The following is a 19,855-nucleotide window of genomic DNA, read 5'->3' as shown; positions in this document are numbered from 1 at the left end:
CCCAAATTAGATAGGGATAAGGCTCGCATAATTTTGTAAATATAATAAAACTCACTGAATAGTACACTTTAAAGTAGTTAAAATGGTGAATTTTATGTTATGTGAATTCTAACTCATCAAAAAGTTAAAAGTGATGCAGGGGCAGGCAGTGGTGGCTTAGTGGCAGAGTTTTTGCCTGCCAGGCCTGAGACCCGGGTTCAATTCCTGGAGCCTGCTCATGCAAAAAAGGGGGGGAAAAAAGGATGCAAGAACAACTGAATATTCATAATGAACTTAATGGAAGTTGACTCTTACTTTATACTACACAGAAAAATCCATTCCAGGTGAATTGTAGATCAAATTATGAAAATTGAAATTATAAACCTACTGAAGATGATAAAGCATAATATATAATATCACCATGGCCTCAGACAGGGATTATATTTTTGAACAGGGTATATTCAAAGAACTAACCTTAAAGGAAAAAGGATAAATTTTTTGGCCTACAAATTTCCTTCTCATCAAAATCTATCATTTATAGAATGGAAAGTCAAGCTACAGTGTGGGAGAAGACATTGGACGTACATATGTCTGACACAAGGTTTTTATCCAGCATAAGAAGCCCTAGTAGAATGACACCCTAATAGTAAAACACGTATAACATGAAAATGGACACACAAATAATAAATATATATGTTAAAGTATCCAACCTCATAATTTATCAAGGAGAGTCAAATTTAAATCACAACGAGATAACACTACAAACATGCAACAATGGCTAATATTAAGTACTGACAATAAATTTTGACAACGGTGTGAAACAACAGGAACTATTAGAAAACAGTTTGGCATTTTCTTCTGAAGTTGAAGATAACTACAATTTGTGATTCAGTTATTCCGCTACTTTTATATGTGCACATACTCACCAAGAGGCAGGCTAAAGAAAATATTTGTAATCATTATTCATAATAATAGAACACTGAAAACAGCCCATTATTCATGAAGATTGAAATGGATAAATTGTGGTATAATCATCTGGGGAATACTACGTAGCTAGATAAAGAATGAGTTAGAGGGCGGGCCGCGGTGGCTCAGCGGGCAAAGTGCTTGCCTGCTATGCTGGAGGACCTCGGTTCGATTCCCGGCCCCAGCCCATGTAACAAAAACGGAGAAACAGAATACAAGAAAATGTTTAAAAATGTTTCCCTTTCTTCCTTCCTTCCTTCCTTCTATCCTTCCTTCCTTCTCTCTGTCTTTCCTTTAAAAAAAAAAAAAAAAAAAAAAAAAAAAGAATGAGTTAGAGCTACACTTAATGACATAAAGGCAAGTTACAAACAATGTTGAGTAAAAGACGCCAAATACAAAAGGATTTATCTGTATAATGACATCCATTAAAAATCCAATATATAGATGATACTAAATATAATATTTAGAGATGCATGCCTATGTGGCAAATACTATTAAGAAATATATAAAACAATAAGGAAAAGTGTTTATGATAAATGTCAGAATAGTTGTTATTCTCATAGGGGCTGGGGGAGGACATGGTAAGTTACTTGGGTTCTGGCATTGCAATGCTTTTCTCCAGGTTTGCTGTGTGATAATTTGTTTTGTGCACTTTTGTGATGTGTTATATTTCATAATAAAGCGGCTAAAATATTTATTTGAAAACCTTGTTGCATTTTCATTTATTGATTACTTTAGGTAAAATATACTTAATTCACAACATGGGAATTTCTTGGCTAAGAATAAGGTGGATTGTTTATTAGGAAATTAGAAATTAGGAAAAACAACTTTCTCCATAATTGTTACGGATATGTGACCCTGAAGACATTATTAGCCTTACAACGTGGGGATTCCTAGGTCACTCTAACTTTTATTTTATTACCTTGTTGTATTCTGTTTAGGGTTGCAGTACAGTTAGTCAGAAACAAAGCAATCATAGCTGTAGGTGTTGTATTCAACTAAGATCTAATCATGTCTACTGCTATTGCTGCCACCATCAGGAACATCAGTCATCAATTGTATAATGGCTATTCCTAACTTATACTTTTTTTCTTGTCAGTGGTTCTGTTACATGATTATATAATTGCACAAAGGGACTACCCTGCCATTTGTGGAAGGACTGTAATGACTAAGGAGAGATGTATTTCCATAAATTTATTTCCCTTATCAGCTACAGGTTCCTTCCCCCACCACCCATTCTCATTTCTACTTACATCCTTCTGATTTTGTGCTTCATTAACTTCTTTTCAATTTGAATTGGAAAAAGTGAAGAAAGAGGCTCCTGAATGGATGGGGCAAGGTGAGAGAGGAGTGAGGGTTTAGAATAAAGCCAGGAGACCAAATTTAAAGGTGGATAACAGTAAGAAGCAGTTGTGTCATACTACAATAGGCAGAAGACAAAATCTTTAGAGAAATAATCTATATTCGGGAAAGTTGAGAATTTTATTGGGGAAATGTATACTGCCTTTGCTTATGAATTAAAAATAGATACATGCATACATACTGAGGGAAAAAAGATAAGTTTAAGTGGCTCTGCTCACTGGAATGTCTCTCATGAAGAAGTGTAAGTAACTTCATGCTCATAGGCTAAGGCGTTCTTTTTTAAGAGGCCAAGTGATTTTAAATAAGGAGTTGTAGGCTAAATAAAGGCAGGGCTTGCTGATTCCTTCTCTGCATGTTCTGGCTTGATTTCTTTTTGCATTTGCCCTTCACCTTCCTTGCCTTTACCTATATACTCTGTGTCTCAGGGAGTGTTCAAATATTGTGAAATGGATATATATGTCATGGATTACCACTCTCTGGACACAATGTTGATCTTCACACTCTACGGCTGGTGTGCCATTCCCCTCATGTACCTGCTGAGCTTCCTGTTTCCCAAAAGTACTTCTGCCTACATCAAGCTCATCCTATTCAACTACTTTTCAGGCATTTTCAGTCTTCTTATAGATACTGCAGTTCAATACAATAATGGTAAGTAAGGGCTTCACAAAATTTTCCCTTCCCCGGAAAGCACCTAAATAAGGAGGAATGAGCTTACAGACACCCAGGAACATTCACAGACAGTTAAGTTCTAAATTTTAGGGGAAAGCTTGTACTTGATGAATGACTGTATCTTGAATACCTGAGATAGTCTAAGTATTGTGCTACAGCTGAAATCTTCATAATGAAGTGGTGGGAGTGAACCTGATCCACAGGTCTTCTGATATGACTTCTCTGACTCCCACACTTCCTGTAGCTCCATCACATGATTTAAGGAATCTGTTTTGCAGTTGATTTTTGGAAGAGTTTTTCAGCCAGGCATGGTGAAACAAAAGAGCATCTTTCTTCTTAAAGGAGGAAGACCTCAGAAAGATAGAAAAAAATGTATCTCAAATATGTTAGACCTCTATTATCTTAAGAAGTGTTAGCCTTGATATTGCAGCACTTTGGAGTGATGTGAGCAGAGAAGAGTAGAGATGAATCTTCAGCTCTTGAGAGAGGACAGCAGTTCTGATAAGGGAAAGTTTTATGCTGACTCCTCTTCCCTAATTTAGTGAACACTACAAGATCTTAAGCCTCTAACAAGATTTTCCAAAAAGAAGAAAAACTTTATATGCACAATATAGGTAAAATTAAACCTGTTTTCCTTCCTCTCGGGCCTGGTTACTGCAGGAGCCTTAATATTTGTATCTCCTTTTTTTCCTTCTATGATTATAGGCATTTAAGCTTGTGAACAATGATCTAGAATTCTGGGCAATTATCATTTAAGGGAGTAGAGAGAAATAGTTGTGCTAGAATAAGAATCAGAAGAGATTACTGTTTTAGAAAGCTTAAAAGGTATATCTTGGAAAGAATATGTTGCAAAAAGTCATGTAGGGTGAAAACAAACAAGGAGCTAGAAGACTTGGCATTTAGAAAGTAAAGAGGGACCTCCTCTTTTCAGCAGCATAGCCAATACTCTAACTATACTCTCCCAAAAATAATGAGCTGAGAAAGAAGTATGGAATTAACAGAAGTTAACAATAAAGTAAAAGCAAGTTCCTTGTAGGTAAGCAAGCATTAAAGGTAGCCTTAGACCTATGGTTACTGTCAGCATCTGGTGAGGCATTTTTGTTAATTATGAGGAAAACAAAGAACAGAATAAAAACCACAGAAGTCCACCAAAGGTTTAGTAGCTTCCTACATAAAATGGTAAGTGCAAAGAACCATACCCTCATTATAAGAGTGAACAAAATTAACACACCAAATAGGACACAACATAGAAAGGAAACTTAAAAAAAGAGAATTTGTGGATTAAAGATGGATACAAAAGAAATATCCTGAATGTATCCTATGAGATAATGAGATAGAAGATATGAAAGAGAAGATTTTAATACACCTCTGTTAGAAGACAGAGAAAGAATAAGTGTTATCTAATAAACAGTACAGTTAATAAGCTTGAGCTAATGGGCATATATAGAACTAGTAACCCAAATATGCATTTTGAGCACACAAAAACTGACCAGACAGACCATGAAGATTAATATTTATAATAATACATTCATGGACCAATATGTAATTAAATTGGAGATCACTCCCAAGGTAACTGGTTAAAAAACATATAGTAGGAAATTTTTAAAAACAGTTCTAAATAACTAATTGGCCAAAGAGAATCATAAGAGAAGTTAGAAACATATTTAGAACTCAAGAGTAAGATAGATACTCTGCAGCTAAAAAAAATATTTGGGGGAAATCTTATTGCTGTTAACATTAGAAAGTTTAAAAATTAATTAACAGAACATCCAACCCAGAACATTAGAAAAAGAGCAGTATATTATGCTCAAAAAAAGTAGAAGGGAAATATAAAGATAGGAGCAAAATTTAAAGAAATATACAATAAAGAGCATCAATAGAAAACAAATATACAATAAAGAATACCAATTAACTCACTTGGGGATCTCATAAAATTAACATAATGCTAAGCAATTCAAGAAAAAAAAGGAGAAAGCATCAATAAATATTATAAATAAAAAGGAAACATATAGGAAAACGCTGTACCACTGAAAAGATAAGAGGATATGATCAACAATTTTAGGCAAAGAAATTTGGAAAGTAAATATTTGTTACACTTCTAGAAAAAAATGAAATTTACTAAACCTGATTTAAGGAATTAGTAAATTTGTATGATATAAGCATTCATTTAATTAAATGAAGTCAATAGTTCCCTTCAGAAAGAAAACCAAGGCCCAGGTGGCTCTATTGATGAGTTCTATATATTCTCCCAGCTAAGACAGAAAAAACATAAAATACTTCTCATCCCTTCCTGTGAGATAAGCAGAACCCCATGTCATAACCTGACAAGAACATCTTATGAAATACCATCACAAACCAATCTCATCCATAAGTATATGATTCAAAATTTCTAAGCAGAATTTTAGCAAACTGAATCTAGGAAGATGCATAAATCAATAAGATACATGATAAAATTTCTTAGTGAACTAGGATTAGGAAGAAAAAACTTGCCCAAGTTTAAAAAGGACATATGTCTATGTATACCAAAATCTATAGCAAATATAATACAAATTGGTGACTCATTAAAAGCATTTCCTTTTAAAACCTAGATCCCAACTTCTATTTAACATTACACAGTAGGTCCTGATCAGTTTTGTAATATAGAAAAATAAATAAAACATATACACACTGGAAATGAAACTACCATTATTCAAAAATGCTATAAAATATGAGAAACGGTTACCAGAAGTATGGAGAATGGATGCTGAGCAAGCCAAAAGAGCAGATATCAAAGCAGCCTTCTTCAGAATCTATAGTAAGAACTGAAATTCTACCAGTGTACACCAAGATGCCCACACCCATTGTACAGTTTGTGTCCAACTTAGGTGGGCAGAAGCCTATTCTGAATGGTCAGAGTCTATGCTAAACTGACTAACAAATATTTTAACACACATTTTGTCAATTTTTATCGTGACATCCCTAAGGACGCTTTTTTTTTTTTCATTTGTCAGATAAGATATAGTGTTTCTTTTCCTCACTTTGAGAGATTTTTCTCTTCTTTTTGGAAATGAGAAGATACAAGAAAATGCCAAAAGTTACTAGACCATACCTATGCAGTCCAATTAGTACTCATTGATCACATTTGCCTATCTAGATTTAAATTTAAATTAATCAAAATTAAAATTTGAAACTCAGTTCCCTAGTAATCCTAGTCACATTTCAAGTGCTCAATAGCTACATGTACATATTGAATAATGCAGCTGTAAAGCGTTTCCATAATCATGAAAAGTCCTATTGGACAATGCTAGTCTATTTAATAAGCCTATTGCTTTTTTTTAGCAACTATTCATATGGCCAATATTCCAAATTCTTCACTCTGGATCTATTATTTGTCTCATTATCAAGTTAAGATATGCTAAGGACAGAATTGCCATGGCTTTGACACGTCAGGTTTTAATTCTTGGCCATCTCTCCTCAAAACTAAAAGAAGTTTTTGCTTAAACTAGCCTTTTATCTCTCCACCACATATGAGCTCAATATCAGAATTCTACAATGGCAATTCAAAAACTAAACATGTTCATATTTCCAGGAATCTAATCACCAATTACTCATATTCAGTTCATTCTTTAGAGAGACATCAGTTTGTTTCTTTGAACATTTTCTGGTCTCGAAGAAAGGAGAAATTTTCCCTATCTGTTCCTTACCATTGAAAGCTAAGCTCTATTCTCCTATCTCTATGTGGCTCTCCAGTTGATCAATTGGGATTAGAGATATGAAAAATAACCAGTAGTGGTTTCCAGTTCTTGTCAGGTGTCAGGAAAACATATATGGACACCTACTTCACAAAAAGAACTTTTCAGAATTCTGCAATTAACAACACAAATTGTGTCACTGGCTATCAACTGGAACTAAATTCCAATATAATCATCTGATTTTTAATTCCCTGAGTTTGGTTTTATTCTCTTGGGGGCGTTTGTTGTCCTGGGTGTGGTTCATTTTCTATAATGAAACCTAATCTTATCATCTTTTTTAGAAACAGGACACAGACTGTCAAATGCCTCTAGAACCTTCATACTTAATTTGTTACGGCTGCTTCCCAATTACAACCTTGCAAAGTGCATCAGTGAATATACTAACATCTACCAGAATAAGATATTGTGCCACAACCTAAGACATCCGCCGGTCTACTTAAATTGTAGTAAAGAAAGTAAGTACTTTGGGGGTCCCTATATGTCTCTGGAATTAGCCTCAGGCTCAGCCCATGGAAGATAAGGGAAATTAGCCCTTCCTTCTAAGGAAAGTAAGGCCATATGTTCAGTACATAAGTCATTTTACAAGGCTATGAAAAATCTCTGTAAATATAATGAAGCTTTAAAAGCAAACCCAAGGTAAATTTAAAGTAGTCATCAGATGTAGAGTAAGAACTACTCATAATCAAACACCTAGTAGCTTTACATGCATTATTTTAAATCTTTACCACAACTCCTCAAGATACATGTTATACTCATTTTGGGGAAACTATGTGCCTTACTTATGTCACACAGCATATATGGGCCAGAATGGAGAGTCAAAACTTAGGTTCTTTCATTACAAAATGAATTTTTCTCTTTGGGGAAGAACCTCCAGGGGAAGGATTGGTATCGTAGCACTATTGTATTTACTTTTGGTATCCCTACCACCACCACCCATAATCACCCACACTCACCCGCCCACAAGTTATTAAGGAATAGACAAAATCCATTCTCTAGTGCCTAACATAGGATCTGGCACATAGGAGAGACTCAAATTTTCATTGAATAAATAAGTAAAGGTAGGAAGGAGTGATTTGGGTGATGAAAGCAATATAATGGAGAAAAGAATCAGAAATGAAAGCAAAAAAAGAAAAATAGTTCTGCAGATTCATAGAAAAAGAAGGGGGTAAATTTTCATGTTTACTTTAGATATGATGGCACTGTGTCGTTTATTAGATAGTTTTGAAAATATTTGTGGTAAAAGTGAGATATGCAAAGAGTACTTAAAAAGCTAGGTCCTCCCTTAAACGATAGTTAATGATCTCAAGGGGCAGCTCAGTAGTCAAATAGCTGTAACTATATAGTCGGTCAATTTTAAGGAATGGATTGAGGTAGAAAAAATGACAAAGATTTCACGTAAAATCTAGTGACAAAAACATGTCATTATATGGTTGAATATCCATAGAAGCAGGGACTACTTTGGTATTTTTCATTGCCTGGCACAGTGCCTCACACATGAAATTCAAGCTAAATAATGTGCCAGATGAATAAGAAACCATGTTTCTTTTCTTAACAAGTCCTTAGAAGTCTAGGCAAGGGGTGAGTAAGTGGGAGGCGGTAACATTAAAACAAGGTGTACTCCATCATTAAGTAAACTAAATATGTTTTGCTTTTGAGTATAGCGTAAAGAAGAAACCATTTGAACATTCATATTTAGGTGGCAAAGTTATTTTAACACTAAACTCTGCAATCAACAGTATTTACATGGTCACAATAATGTAAATGCTATTTATTGGTTTTAAAATTCGGGTATCAATTATAGACAGAGAAGACAATTTGATTTTTGGCTATTAAAAATTTAATGGTAACAGCTTTGACAACATGAAAGTAGTTAAGAGATGTTCTATACATTTGATGGAATAATAAATACAGGCATAAGACCAAAGGTAAATGTGAGGAGTAGAGGATATTTTTATAAGCAATGTAATTTGAGGAGTAGAGGATATTTTTATAAGCAATGTAATTATATGAGAGAGAAACAAGAGTACAAAAGAATTAGGTCATTTATCTTTCAATGTAAGAAAGTAAAAGGTAATATATTAATAACAAGTAATAGCAATATATATTGTTTAAAAATGTAAAAACAATAATAGCTGTCATAACTTTTAGAGATTCTACTCATATGTTTTATGCTGTACTGAATTTCACTGCTTTAAAAGTGAATTATTTATTCTGTGGTTGTTCCTGATATTATGAAATTTTATAATTAACTACTCGGCTGAGTACTAAGGACTTTTATGTTAATCTGATTCCTATTTCTTTTTAGGTAGCCACTTTATTTCTTCTGAAAACTTCCAAGAGTTTCCTTTTTCCCTTGGTGTTGTGAAATTTTGCCATAGACATTCTTAGTATTTAGATTTGTTGGGCAATTTCAATCTGAAGTCTCTGGACCCCTCATGCTGAGGGGAATTAAATTAAATTAAAGGAATTTAATATTCCTTTAGAATTGCTTAACTTTGCTCTCCTATTATCTGGCTGTTCAACTTTTTCTTCGCTATCATTTCCCAGTCTTTGTATTGATTTCTTTTGCAATATGGTATTAAATGATATTTAATATCAGAGAAATCTTAATTCTCAGATTATTCATGTTAACTAATAGCTAACTTGTTCTTGCTTTTAAATGTGATGCCTTCTTGGATTTCTCAGAGTATACAAATCAGAATAGACTTTAAAAATGTATTCAATTGCCTGGGTTATCCTCTCTTATTCCAAAAAGAGGTGCTTTCTTTGTTCATCTAGGTCCTTTTCTTCTCTGTTGTTGGTTCTCTCAAAAAATTCAAGTGATCCTTTTACTCAGTCACTAAGTGTTTATTGAGCACTTACTACATGTCAGGTATGGTAATTGATGCTCTGATATGGTTGTAAGCTAAACAAAAGTTTCTTGACTTACTTCCATTCATATTCCAGTGACGGTGATGTTATAAAGCAAATAAATGAAGAAATAAATAGGGTATTGAGATAGAAAATAAAATGTAACCTATACGGAAAAATGCAAATGTTTTAACTGTATAGTACAATGAATTCACACACACTGAACCTAACCATAAGAGCTCATCTGAGATCAAGAAATAAAATATTACCAGCATTCCAGAAACACACTCTATGGCCTCTCCCAGCCCCACCTGGTCTTTCCCCCAAAAATCTCCTGTTCTGACATCTACACCATAGATTAGCATAATGTAACCTTTTTAAAGGGAATAATACTATGTATTTTTGCATGTTTTTGTGTTCTTTTTGCTTAACAATATATTTGTGAGTTAAATGTAGCACTAGTTTCACAAATTCGCATTCCTGTATAGTATTCCATTTTTTGGATATGCAATTCATTTATCCTTTCTAATGCTGACTGACGTTTGGGTTGCTTACATATAATGGCTATTATAAATACTTCTATTAACACAAACTTTTTAAAACTTGTTATATGTACAACTCAAAATTTCCATTTTCAAGAGTATAATTCATTTGTATTAATTTGATTCACAAATTGTGCTTCCACCAACCACATACTATTTTTCCCAAATTTTCCATCATTTCAAACAGAAACTCTGCACCCATTAATAATTCCCTCTTCCTTCCATGCCCAACCCCTGGTAACCTATAATCTGCTATCTGTCTCTAGAGATTCGCTTTTTCTAAGATTTTCACAAAAGTGGTATTATTTGTCTTTTTGTGTCTGGCTTTTTTCATTTAACATGGTATATTCAGGATTCATCCATGTTGTAGCATACATCAGAACTTCATTCCTTCTTATAAGTGAATGGTATTCCTTTGTGTGAATATACCATATTTTGTTTATCCATTCATCCATCTGTGGACACTTGGGATGCTTCTGCCTTTAGGTTATATGGGAATAATGCTACTGTAAACATTGATGTACAAATATTTATTTGAGTTCCAGCTTTCAATTCTTTTCAGTATACACCAAGAAGTGGATTTGTTGGGTAACATGGTAATTCTATTTTCGAATTCTGAAGAACTGCAAAACCGATGACCACAATTGCTGCACTATCGTACAATGCGACAAACAATGTAGAAGGGTTCCTATTTCTCCACATACTAGCCAACACTGTTTATTTTCTATTTTTAATAGAACCATCCTAATGAGTGTAAAGTGGTAACTCGTTGTGGTCTTATTTGCATTTCTCTGATGACCAATGATGTTGAGCATCTTTTCATATGCTTATTGGCCATTTGTATACCTTCTTTGGAGGAATGTTTATTCAAGTCCTTTGCCTATTTTTCTTTTCTTCTTTTTTTTCTTTTCTTTCTTTTTTTTTTTTGCTTGGGCAGGCACCAGGAATCAAACCCAGGTCTCCAGCACGGCAGGCGAGAACTCTGCCACTGAGCCACCATTGCCCTCCCCCTTGCCTATTTTTAAATTGAGATATTTTTCTTTTTTGTTGAGTTGCAGCAGTTCTTTATATAGTCTGGATATTAAGTCCTTATCAAATATAAAGTTAGCAATTATTTTCTCTCATTCTGTAGATTTTTTCACTTTCTTGATAGTGTCCTTTGATGTACAAAGGTTTTGATTTTGATATCCACTTTATCTATTTTTTCTTTTGTTGCTTGTGCTATTAGTGTCAAATCTAAGAAACCAATGCCAAATACAAGGTTACAAAGACTTCCTCCTATAATTTCTTCTAGAATTCTGTGGTTTCAGCTCTTATATTTATGTCCTAAATCTATGGTGTGAGGTAGGGGGTCCAACTTCATTCTTTTGCATGTGAATATTCAGTTTTCCCAGCACCAGTTGTTGAAGAGATTCTTTTTTCCCCAATTAATATACCAGGCATGCTTATTGAAAATCACTTGACCATATATTTATGGGTTTATTTCTGAACTGAGAATAATATTGTATTGGCCTATATGTCTATCTTTGTATCAACAACACATTGTGTTGATTACTGAGGCTTTGTAGCAACTTTTGAAATTAAGAACTCTGAAACCTTTAACTTTGTCCTTTGTCAATACTGACTTGGCTACTTAGGGTCCTTTGCAATTCCATATGAATTTGAGGATTTTTTTCCTTGACTTCTGCAAAATGGCTGCTGGGTCTTGGGAACAATGAAATTATCTAAAATTGAGATTGTTGATGGACTGTGTACTTTTGGCATTATACATGATGCCTAATGAATGCAGGTGACTGAAGGATGCACTAACTGAGAAGTAGATTGGCAAATGATAGTGTATACATATGATTGAATACTGTGTTGCTACAAAAAGGAATGAAGTTGTGAGACATGCAACATTGTTGAAAAACCTGTGGGACATTTGGTGAGGTAAAATAAGCCAGAGACAAAACAGAAAATATTGTCTTGTCTCCTTTAGAAAATCCTTATAAGAAAACAGGGGCCTAGATTGTAAGCTCTTATAGCAGTCACATGTAATCTGGAGTGGTAATTATTATTTCTGGATTTTGAAAGACTTTTGTGTATGTATAACCTGGTATTTAGAGATAAAAATGAAGCTGATCATGTTGGCATTAAGGTAATTCAGAACACAGGGGTAAGGAAGACATTGTCTAAATTTTAGAACCTCACATGCTCTTTGAGACCAAAGGAAGAAAGGTTTATTTCATCTGGAATCTAAATTTTCTGTAGCGCATAATCTAACTCAACCTGTCTGGATAGCTCATTTAAGGAAGAAACACAGGGGGCCCAGAATAAGAATGAGGGCCTTTAATCCTTTATAACTTAATATAATGCCTGGATCATCCTAGAATATATTAAGCCAAAAATCAAAAAGTATTGACAAAGCCCCTTGAGGGATGGGAGAAAAATATGGAACTATTAAACTTTACCACTGGGGAAACCCATGATACTATGTCAAACATTAGGGACACTCAAATTAATAGGCCAAGCCCTTGATCTTGAGGCTTACTCTTGTGAAGTTTATGTATGCAGCGGAGAAGCTTAGCCTACCTATAGGTATGCCTAAGCATTACTTCTGGAGGACCTCTTTTGTTGCTCAGATGTAGCCTCACTCTTTCTAAGTTCAGCTCTGCAAGTGAAATCATTGCACCTCTCCCCCCACGTGGGACATGACATTCAGGGGTGAAAGTCTCCCTGGCAGCATGGGAGATGACTCCCAGGGATGAGTGGCCCTGGCACTGTGGGATCAACAATGCCATCCTGACCAAAACGGGGAAAAGAAGTGTAACAAATAAGGTATCAGTGTCTGAGAGAGTTCAAATAGAGTTGAGAGGCTACTCTGGAGGTTACTCTTACACAGGCTTCAGTTAGACATTGCTACCTATCATAACTTGTCAAACCCCAACCAAAACCATTCCAGCCAATCCTCATGAACCCTTAGGAAAATATATAAGATTCTAGAAAGGTTCCGTGCACTAGGGTAACTTTCCAGAAACCTACAATCTCAAGATGTGTCCCTGGACAAGATGAGTCCTGAAACCTAGAGGAGCCAGCCTCTCCAGAACATCAGCTAATTCCATCTCCCTACCTCATATTAATGACAGTTCCTTCCAACATGAAAAAGTAAGGATGGGCATAACTGAAATACCCCTGAAGAATGGGATAGACAGATCAAAGGTGATGGTGGACTTACACAGAGAAGGTAAGGTTTAACAAATTAGTATGATTGCTGAATTATCATATTGATATTTCTTTTAGTCTCCAGAAGCTTAGAGCAGCTAGAAGTAAAAACCTAAAATTCTGGAATTGTAACCCATACCAACTCTGAAACCTGTTCTTCAAATAATTGTTATGCTGTGCTTTGAAATTTATTGCTTTTGTGTATACAAAAAAGAAAAAACGTCGATTGTGATGATAAAGACATATTTATTCCTTCTAGCCTCCAATGTCCTGGAGCAGCTAAAAGGAAAAATCTCAAATCATGGTATGGCAGCCCATGACAAACTCTGGGATCTGTCCTATAACTAACTACTTTGCTGAAGAGTGTTTTGAAACTATTGCTTTTTTTCTTTCTTTGGTTTGTATATTGTTTATTGTACAATTAAAAAGTTAAAAATAAAAAAAATTTTAAACGGGAAAAAACAGCTGCTGGGATTTTGAAAGATATGGTATTGAATCTGTAGATTCTCTATCTGGCTTTGGTATTAAAGTTATGGTGTCGTCGCAGAATGAATTACGAAGTTCCCTACTCTTCAATTTCTTGGAAGAGTTTGAGCATTGGTGTTAATTTTTCTTTGAATGTTTAGTAGAATTCACCAATGAAGCTGTCTGGCCCTTAGCTTTTCTTCATTGTGAGGTTTATCCTTATGAATTCAAAGTCTTTACTTGTTATAGGTCAGTAACAAGTTTCATATTTCTTCTTGAGCTTATTTAGGTAAATATTGTGTTTCTAGGAATTTGTCCATTCCCTGTAGATTATGTAACTTGTTCTAATTCAATTGTTCATATTATTCTCCTAAAATCCATTTATTTTCTTCAGCATCAGTATTAATGCCACCCATTTCATTTTTTTCACCCATTTCATTTTGCATCTCTTTACACCTTCTCTCTTTTTTCCAAATTAGCCAAATGTTTGTCAATTTTATCAAATAATCAACTTATGATTTCATTGGTTCACCCAATTGTTTTCTATTCCTTTTCATTTATCTCTGTTCAATATTTTTTCTATTTCTTTCCTTCTGATAACTTTAGGTCTAGTTTGTTCTTAGTTCCTGGTTTCTCCAGATATGGAGTTAGGTTATTGATTCCAGATCTTTCTTCTTTTTTAATGTAGGCATTCATAGCTATAAATTTCCCTCTGAGAATTGACTTTACTACAGCCTTATATTTTTGTATTTTATGTTTTCCTTTTCATTTGTTTCAAAATATTTTCTAATTTCACTCATGATTTTTTCTTTAACCCACTAGTTATTTAAGAGTGTGTAGTTTAATTTCCGTATACTTGTGCATAATTTTTTTCTATCTGGAGTAATGTGCCTTTTATTGGGAATTTTCTTTATAAGAAAGTTCAAAAAGCATCAATTAATGATCACTTTTACATTGTTGAAATGATAAGGTGTTCTATTTCCCAATTGCATTTTCACTTTAAAACAATCTCTCAATTATCAATGTAAGATTTCACCCCTCTGAAAGGAGTGTGGACATAGTCACATGGAATGCAAGAATGATTCAACATATAAATATGTTATTATTCATATGCTTATTTGATTACCATATATTCTGTTCATGAAGGTCAGCCTTCAGAATTCATTTTCAAATGATTTTTTTTAATGGTAGGATAATCACTTCTTACATTCTAAATGTTTTACTTATCTCAGTTTAGCCTAAAATTCCTTTTTATCTCATATTTCTTCCTATTTGTTGTTTTCTTAGACCTTGCTTATGGTGTCAATGTTCTACAGCAAGATTATCTCTCTTTTTTGCCATTCTTAGATACTAAGAAGAATGTTTTTACTTTGGAAGAGAAAATGATCGGAAGGTATTTGGCGATGATGGGTATTACAGGCTTTATTTTCCTACTCTTGATTTTCCTTAGAGAGATCAGTTTGTGGAGGTTATGTACATTTTTCAATCAATATGTCTACTTTGCAATCTTCAAGAAATTCAGAAAGGTGAGTAATTAAGCCTGGACCTTAAGAACAACTCTAAGAGAACAAATCATTAGGCCTAAACCAAGTATGTTTCAACAAATCATTACTTCTGTTACTGAATAAAAGAAAAATCAATATATGTCCCTAAGAAAGCATTTTTAAATAAACTTTATAGAGGTATACTTTACCTACAGTAAACTGCATTTATTATGTTGATAATTTCAAAGAACCAATTTTTGGCTTATTTTTTTTCTCCTGTTGATTACTTTCTGTTTCATTGATTTTGGGTCTTGTATTTATAATTTCCTTTTTTTTCCTACTTCCTTTTGGTTTATTTTTCTCCTTTCTTCTAATTTCCTAATGGAAAGCCTTAGTCACTGCTTTTAGATTTTTCTTCTTTTCTAATTAAAGCATTTAAAATTAAACACTTCTATATAAGCAGTGCTCATGCTGTATCCCACAAATTTTGAATTATTGTATTTTTATCACCATTCAAATGTTCAGAATATCTTCTAAATTCCCATATTTCTTCTTTGATACAGGGATTATTTAGAGGTGGGCAGATTAATTTCCAAATATGTGGGAATTTTCTAGATAAGTTATTGTTATTGAGTTCTAATTTAATTTCTTTGTGCTCAAAGAACCTACTCTGGATGATTTCAGTCCTCTTAAATCCACCAATACTTGTTCTATGGCTCAGCATACGGTCAATCTGGGTAACAGTATGGTAACAATCTGTACATTTGCACTTGAAATAAATGTGTATTTTGCATTTGCTGGTTTTAATAGTCTATATCAATTTAGTTATGATTGTTGATAGTGTTATTCAGATCATCTAGTCTTCACTGATATTTTTGTCAGGTTTATCTATTAATCACTGAGAAAGAGATGTTAAAGTCTCCAATCGTGATTGTGGATTTATTTATTTCTCTCTTTAATTTTGCCTATTGTTTCTTCAAGTAATTTGAATCTCTACCTTTAAGTGCAGGAACATTTATTATTGTAATGCCTACCTGATGACTCTTTTATAATCATGAAGTTTTACCCTGTATCTCTGGCTATATTCTTTATCTTGAAGTCTGTTTCATCTGATATGTGGCATCTCCTGTCTATTTGTGCTTACTTTTTACACATGCTTACTATTTTCATCAACTTACTTTCAGCCTTCTAAGACATTTACTTAAAGTGTCTCTTTGTAAACAGCATATAGTTAGGTCTTGCCTCTACCCATTCTGATAATTTCTGACTTTTCAACTGGAGATTTTAGTCCATTATTAATGGTTTGGGATTTCCATCTGTCTGTCATATTTCCTGTTTTCCATTTATTCTGTCTGGTTTTTTTATTTCTTTGCTTCCCTTTTCCTGCCTTTCTTTTTTTATTTTAATTTCTTTATTGATTTTTTAGCTATACCACTTTGCACTGTCTTTAGTGGTTGCTCAAGGGTTTAAAAAAATATACACAACCTAACATGGTATATTTAGAGTTAATACTGTAAAATGTAGAAAACATGAAACCATAAATGTCTATTCCCTTCCCTCAATGTTTTTTTTACAACATAGCTATAGTGTGGTTTACTATAGCTATAATATGGGTTTCATGTCATACATTTTAACCACGCAAAATGCTATAATTTTGCTTTAAAACATCATACATATTTTAAAGAAATTAAGAGAAAAATGTTCATCTAGACATTTAGCATTTCTGATTTTATTCATTCTTTCTTGAGTATGAGATTCCCTCTGTTTTCATTTCCCTTTAGACTGAAAACTTTCTTAAGCAATAAAATGATTCATTTTATTGAAAATCTAGCAGGAGAATAATTCTTAGTTTCCTTTTATCCAAAAATATTTTAATTTACCTTCATTCTTTAAAGACACTTTTGCTTTCTTAGAAATATGAGTTGATAGATTTTCTTTCTTTCTTTCATTAAGCATTCTAACAATGTCATTTCAATGTCTTCTGGCCTCCCTTAATGCAAATGAGAAATCAGCAGTAATTTAACGTGTTTGTTCTCTAGTGTGTGATATGTTGCTCTTCTTTGGCTACTTTCAAGAGTTTCTCTTATCTTTAGTTTCCAGCATTTGAGAGAAATGCCCAATTTGCTGTTGTTGAGTAGAGTCTTTCATAGATATCTATTAGGAATAGTTGGTTTATTGTGTTGTTAAAGTTTTCTGTTTGGTTGTTCGATTAATTATTGAAGTCTCCAGCTCTTATTGTTGAATTGTCTTTTCCTCCCTTCATTTTTGTCATTTTTAAAATTCTAAAAATGCAAATATTAATATTAATTAAGAACATGTCTTTTGAGGGGGTGCATAATTCTATCCACCATATTGTCCATCTTTATCCCTGGTAACATCTTTTTGTCTAAAAATCTATATTATCTCAAATTAGTAGTGCCAATATTATTTTATCCAAAATTAGTGTCACCAAGCGTTCTTTTGGTTGATGCTTCCATGACATACCTTCTCCATGCATGTATTTTCAATTTAGTTGTGTCTTTGAGTCTAAAGTGAGTCACTTGTAGAAAGCATACAGTTGGATCCTTTTTTATCCACTCTCCCTTTTGAATGAATCATTTAATCTATTCACATTTAATGTTATTATTGACGTGGTTGAATACGTGTCTAAATTTTACTTTTTTTCCTATGTGTCATATCTTTTGTTCTTCTCTTCATCATTTTCTGCTCTCTTTTGCATTAAGTGAAGTTTTTATAATGTAATATTTTAATTCCTTTAATGATTTTTCACTATATATTTTTAGCTATTTCCTTGCTGGTTGGTCTAGTGCTTACCAAATACATCTTACCAGAATCTACCTCAGGTTTGTGGTAACTTAATTCCAGTGAGATACAGAAAAGCTATTCTTATATATCTCTATTCTCTTTCCCCTTTGTGCTATTATTGTTATACATCTATATACTGCCAACTCTATAATACATTGTTATAATTGTTACATTATATAATATTTCCTCTTTTAAAGAAGCTAGGGGAAGCTAGGAAAGCATGTATATATTTATAGGCTTTGTTATATGAGCCTTCTGATTTCCCATTTCTGCTTTTCTTGATTTATTCATGTAGATTAGTGTTGTCATCTAGTGCCTTTCCTTATTCCAATACCACTTTGCTTCTACTCACATCCTTTGTTCTGCTGTTGGCAAATAAATCACATTTCTATGTGTTATAGGCCCAACAATGCAATTACATAAAAAATGTTGTATATATTTGTTGGTTCATAAAAGAAATGTGAATTTATACTGTTTTTTATAATTACATGATTACCTTTTTTGCTCTTTGCTTTTTTCACATGGAATCAAATTATGCCTAGTATTACTTGCTTCATCCTGATCAAATTTCTTTAGTATTTCCTGTAAGGCAGGTCTGCTACCAAAAAAAAAAAAAAAAACTATACTTTTGCTTATCTGGGAATGTCTTGTCTTCACTTTTTTTTGTAATGCAATTTTGAGTTATCTTCACCCACCATACAATCCGTCCAAAGTAGTCAATCAATGGTTCACAATATCATCATATAGTTGTTTATTCATCACATAATCATTTTTAGAACATGTGCATTACTCCAGAAAAAGAAACAAAAAAAAAAAATGAAAACACCATACATCTATACCCTTTATCCCTCCCTCTTATTGACCACTAGTATTGCAATCTACCCATTTTTTTTTTGCTGTATGGTGGTGGTCACACATTCTTCCCATGTGTGTATCCCATTATTGTTTGTTTTGCCTGTTTGTTTTGGGGAAGCTCATGGGTTGGGAATTGAACCCGGGTCTCCCACATGGCAAGTGAGAATTCTACAACTGAACTATCCTCGAACCACCCCCCCCACCTGCTTTAATACTTACAATAGAGTTATATTAACTAAGACAGTGTAGTATTGAGATATATATATATATCAGTGGAACGAAACAAACTTTCAGAAGTAGATCCATACAAACAAGGCAACTGACTTTTTTTTTTGCAATATAGTTATACAATCATTATCATAGATTAGGGATACTAGATTACATTCAGCAACCTCATGTATTTCCTTCTGGCCATTCCAAAACACAAGACTTTTTAAAGGAATATCTATATTATGAGTCAGCAGTCAGAGTCATTTCTTAAATCCTAATTTCTGAATTGCACCTCCTTCCTCTCATTTGATCTTCCTCTCAATCTTTAAGGATATCTGGTTATTACATTAACCTGTATAAAGTAATAAAACCTCATTCCCTATTCTGGATCTCATGTAATTAGGTAACAAATAGACCAGACAGGTTAAATTAGATACTGCACTACTGAAAATTTAAATTTTGGGCTAAATAAACATTTCTTCATTTGGTCTCACACAGAGGTTGTAGTTTTAAAATACAAACAATATCATCCATCATCCTGTATTCTGTTTTACCTTAGTCCTAACCAGGTCCATTTCATTCATATCTCTAATCGAAGTCTGATCTCTTTTTCAGCTTCTTTGACAGTTGCCTTTTTTCAGTTTCTTTAACAGTTGCTCGATGGAGTAATGCTGACTTTGAGAACTTCAGAATTCGAATTCTGAATCTCAAGTATTTCACAGATTCTCAGTGTTCA

The 19,855-nt window shown here is 33.5% G+C and overlaps 2 protein-coding genes across 2 annotated transcripts in view; one reads left to right on the top strand and one right to left on the bottom strand.

Moving 5' to 3' along the window:
- LOC143667402 (phospholipid-transporting ATPase ABCA3-like) overlaps positions 1 to 19,855 on the top strand; it is a 182,793-nt gene that overhangs the window by 141,750 nt on the left and 21,188 nt on the right. The window contains exons 22-24 of the mRNA XM_077141590.1: positions 2,733 to 2,955; positions 6,989 to 7,162; positions 15,113 to 15,291. Of these exons, the coding sequence (XP_076997705.1) occupies positions 2,733 to 2,955; positions 6,989 to 7,162; positions 15,113 to 15,291 (576 nt within the window). The remainder of the gene's footprint in view (positions 1 to 2,732; positions 2,956 to 6,988; positions 7,163 to 15,112; positions 15,292 to 19,855) is intronic.
- The window catches only part of LOC143667403 (uncharacterized), a 93,636-nt gene that overhangs the window by 53,752 nt on the left and 20,029 nt on the right, over positions 1 to 19,855 (bottom strand). The gene's annotated exons all lie outside the window — the stretch shown is intronic.

This window comes from Tamandua tetradactyla, chromosome 23 (genome assembly GCF_023851605.1).
Source record: "Tamandua tetradactyla isolate mTamTet1 chromosome 23, mTamTet1.pri, whole genome shotgun sequence".
NCBI lineage: Eukaryota > Metazoa > Chordata > Mammalia > Pilosa > Myrmecophagidae > Tamandua > Tamandua tetradactyla.
The sequence above is the reverse complement of the archived record's forward strand: the minus strand, read 5'-3'. Positions and strand labels throughout refer to the sequence as shown.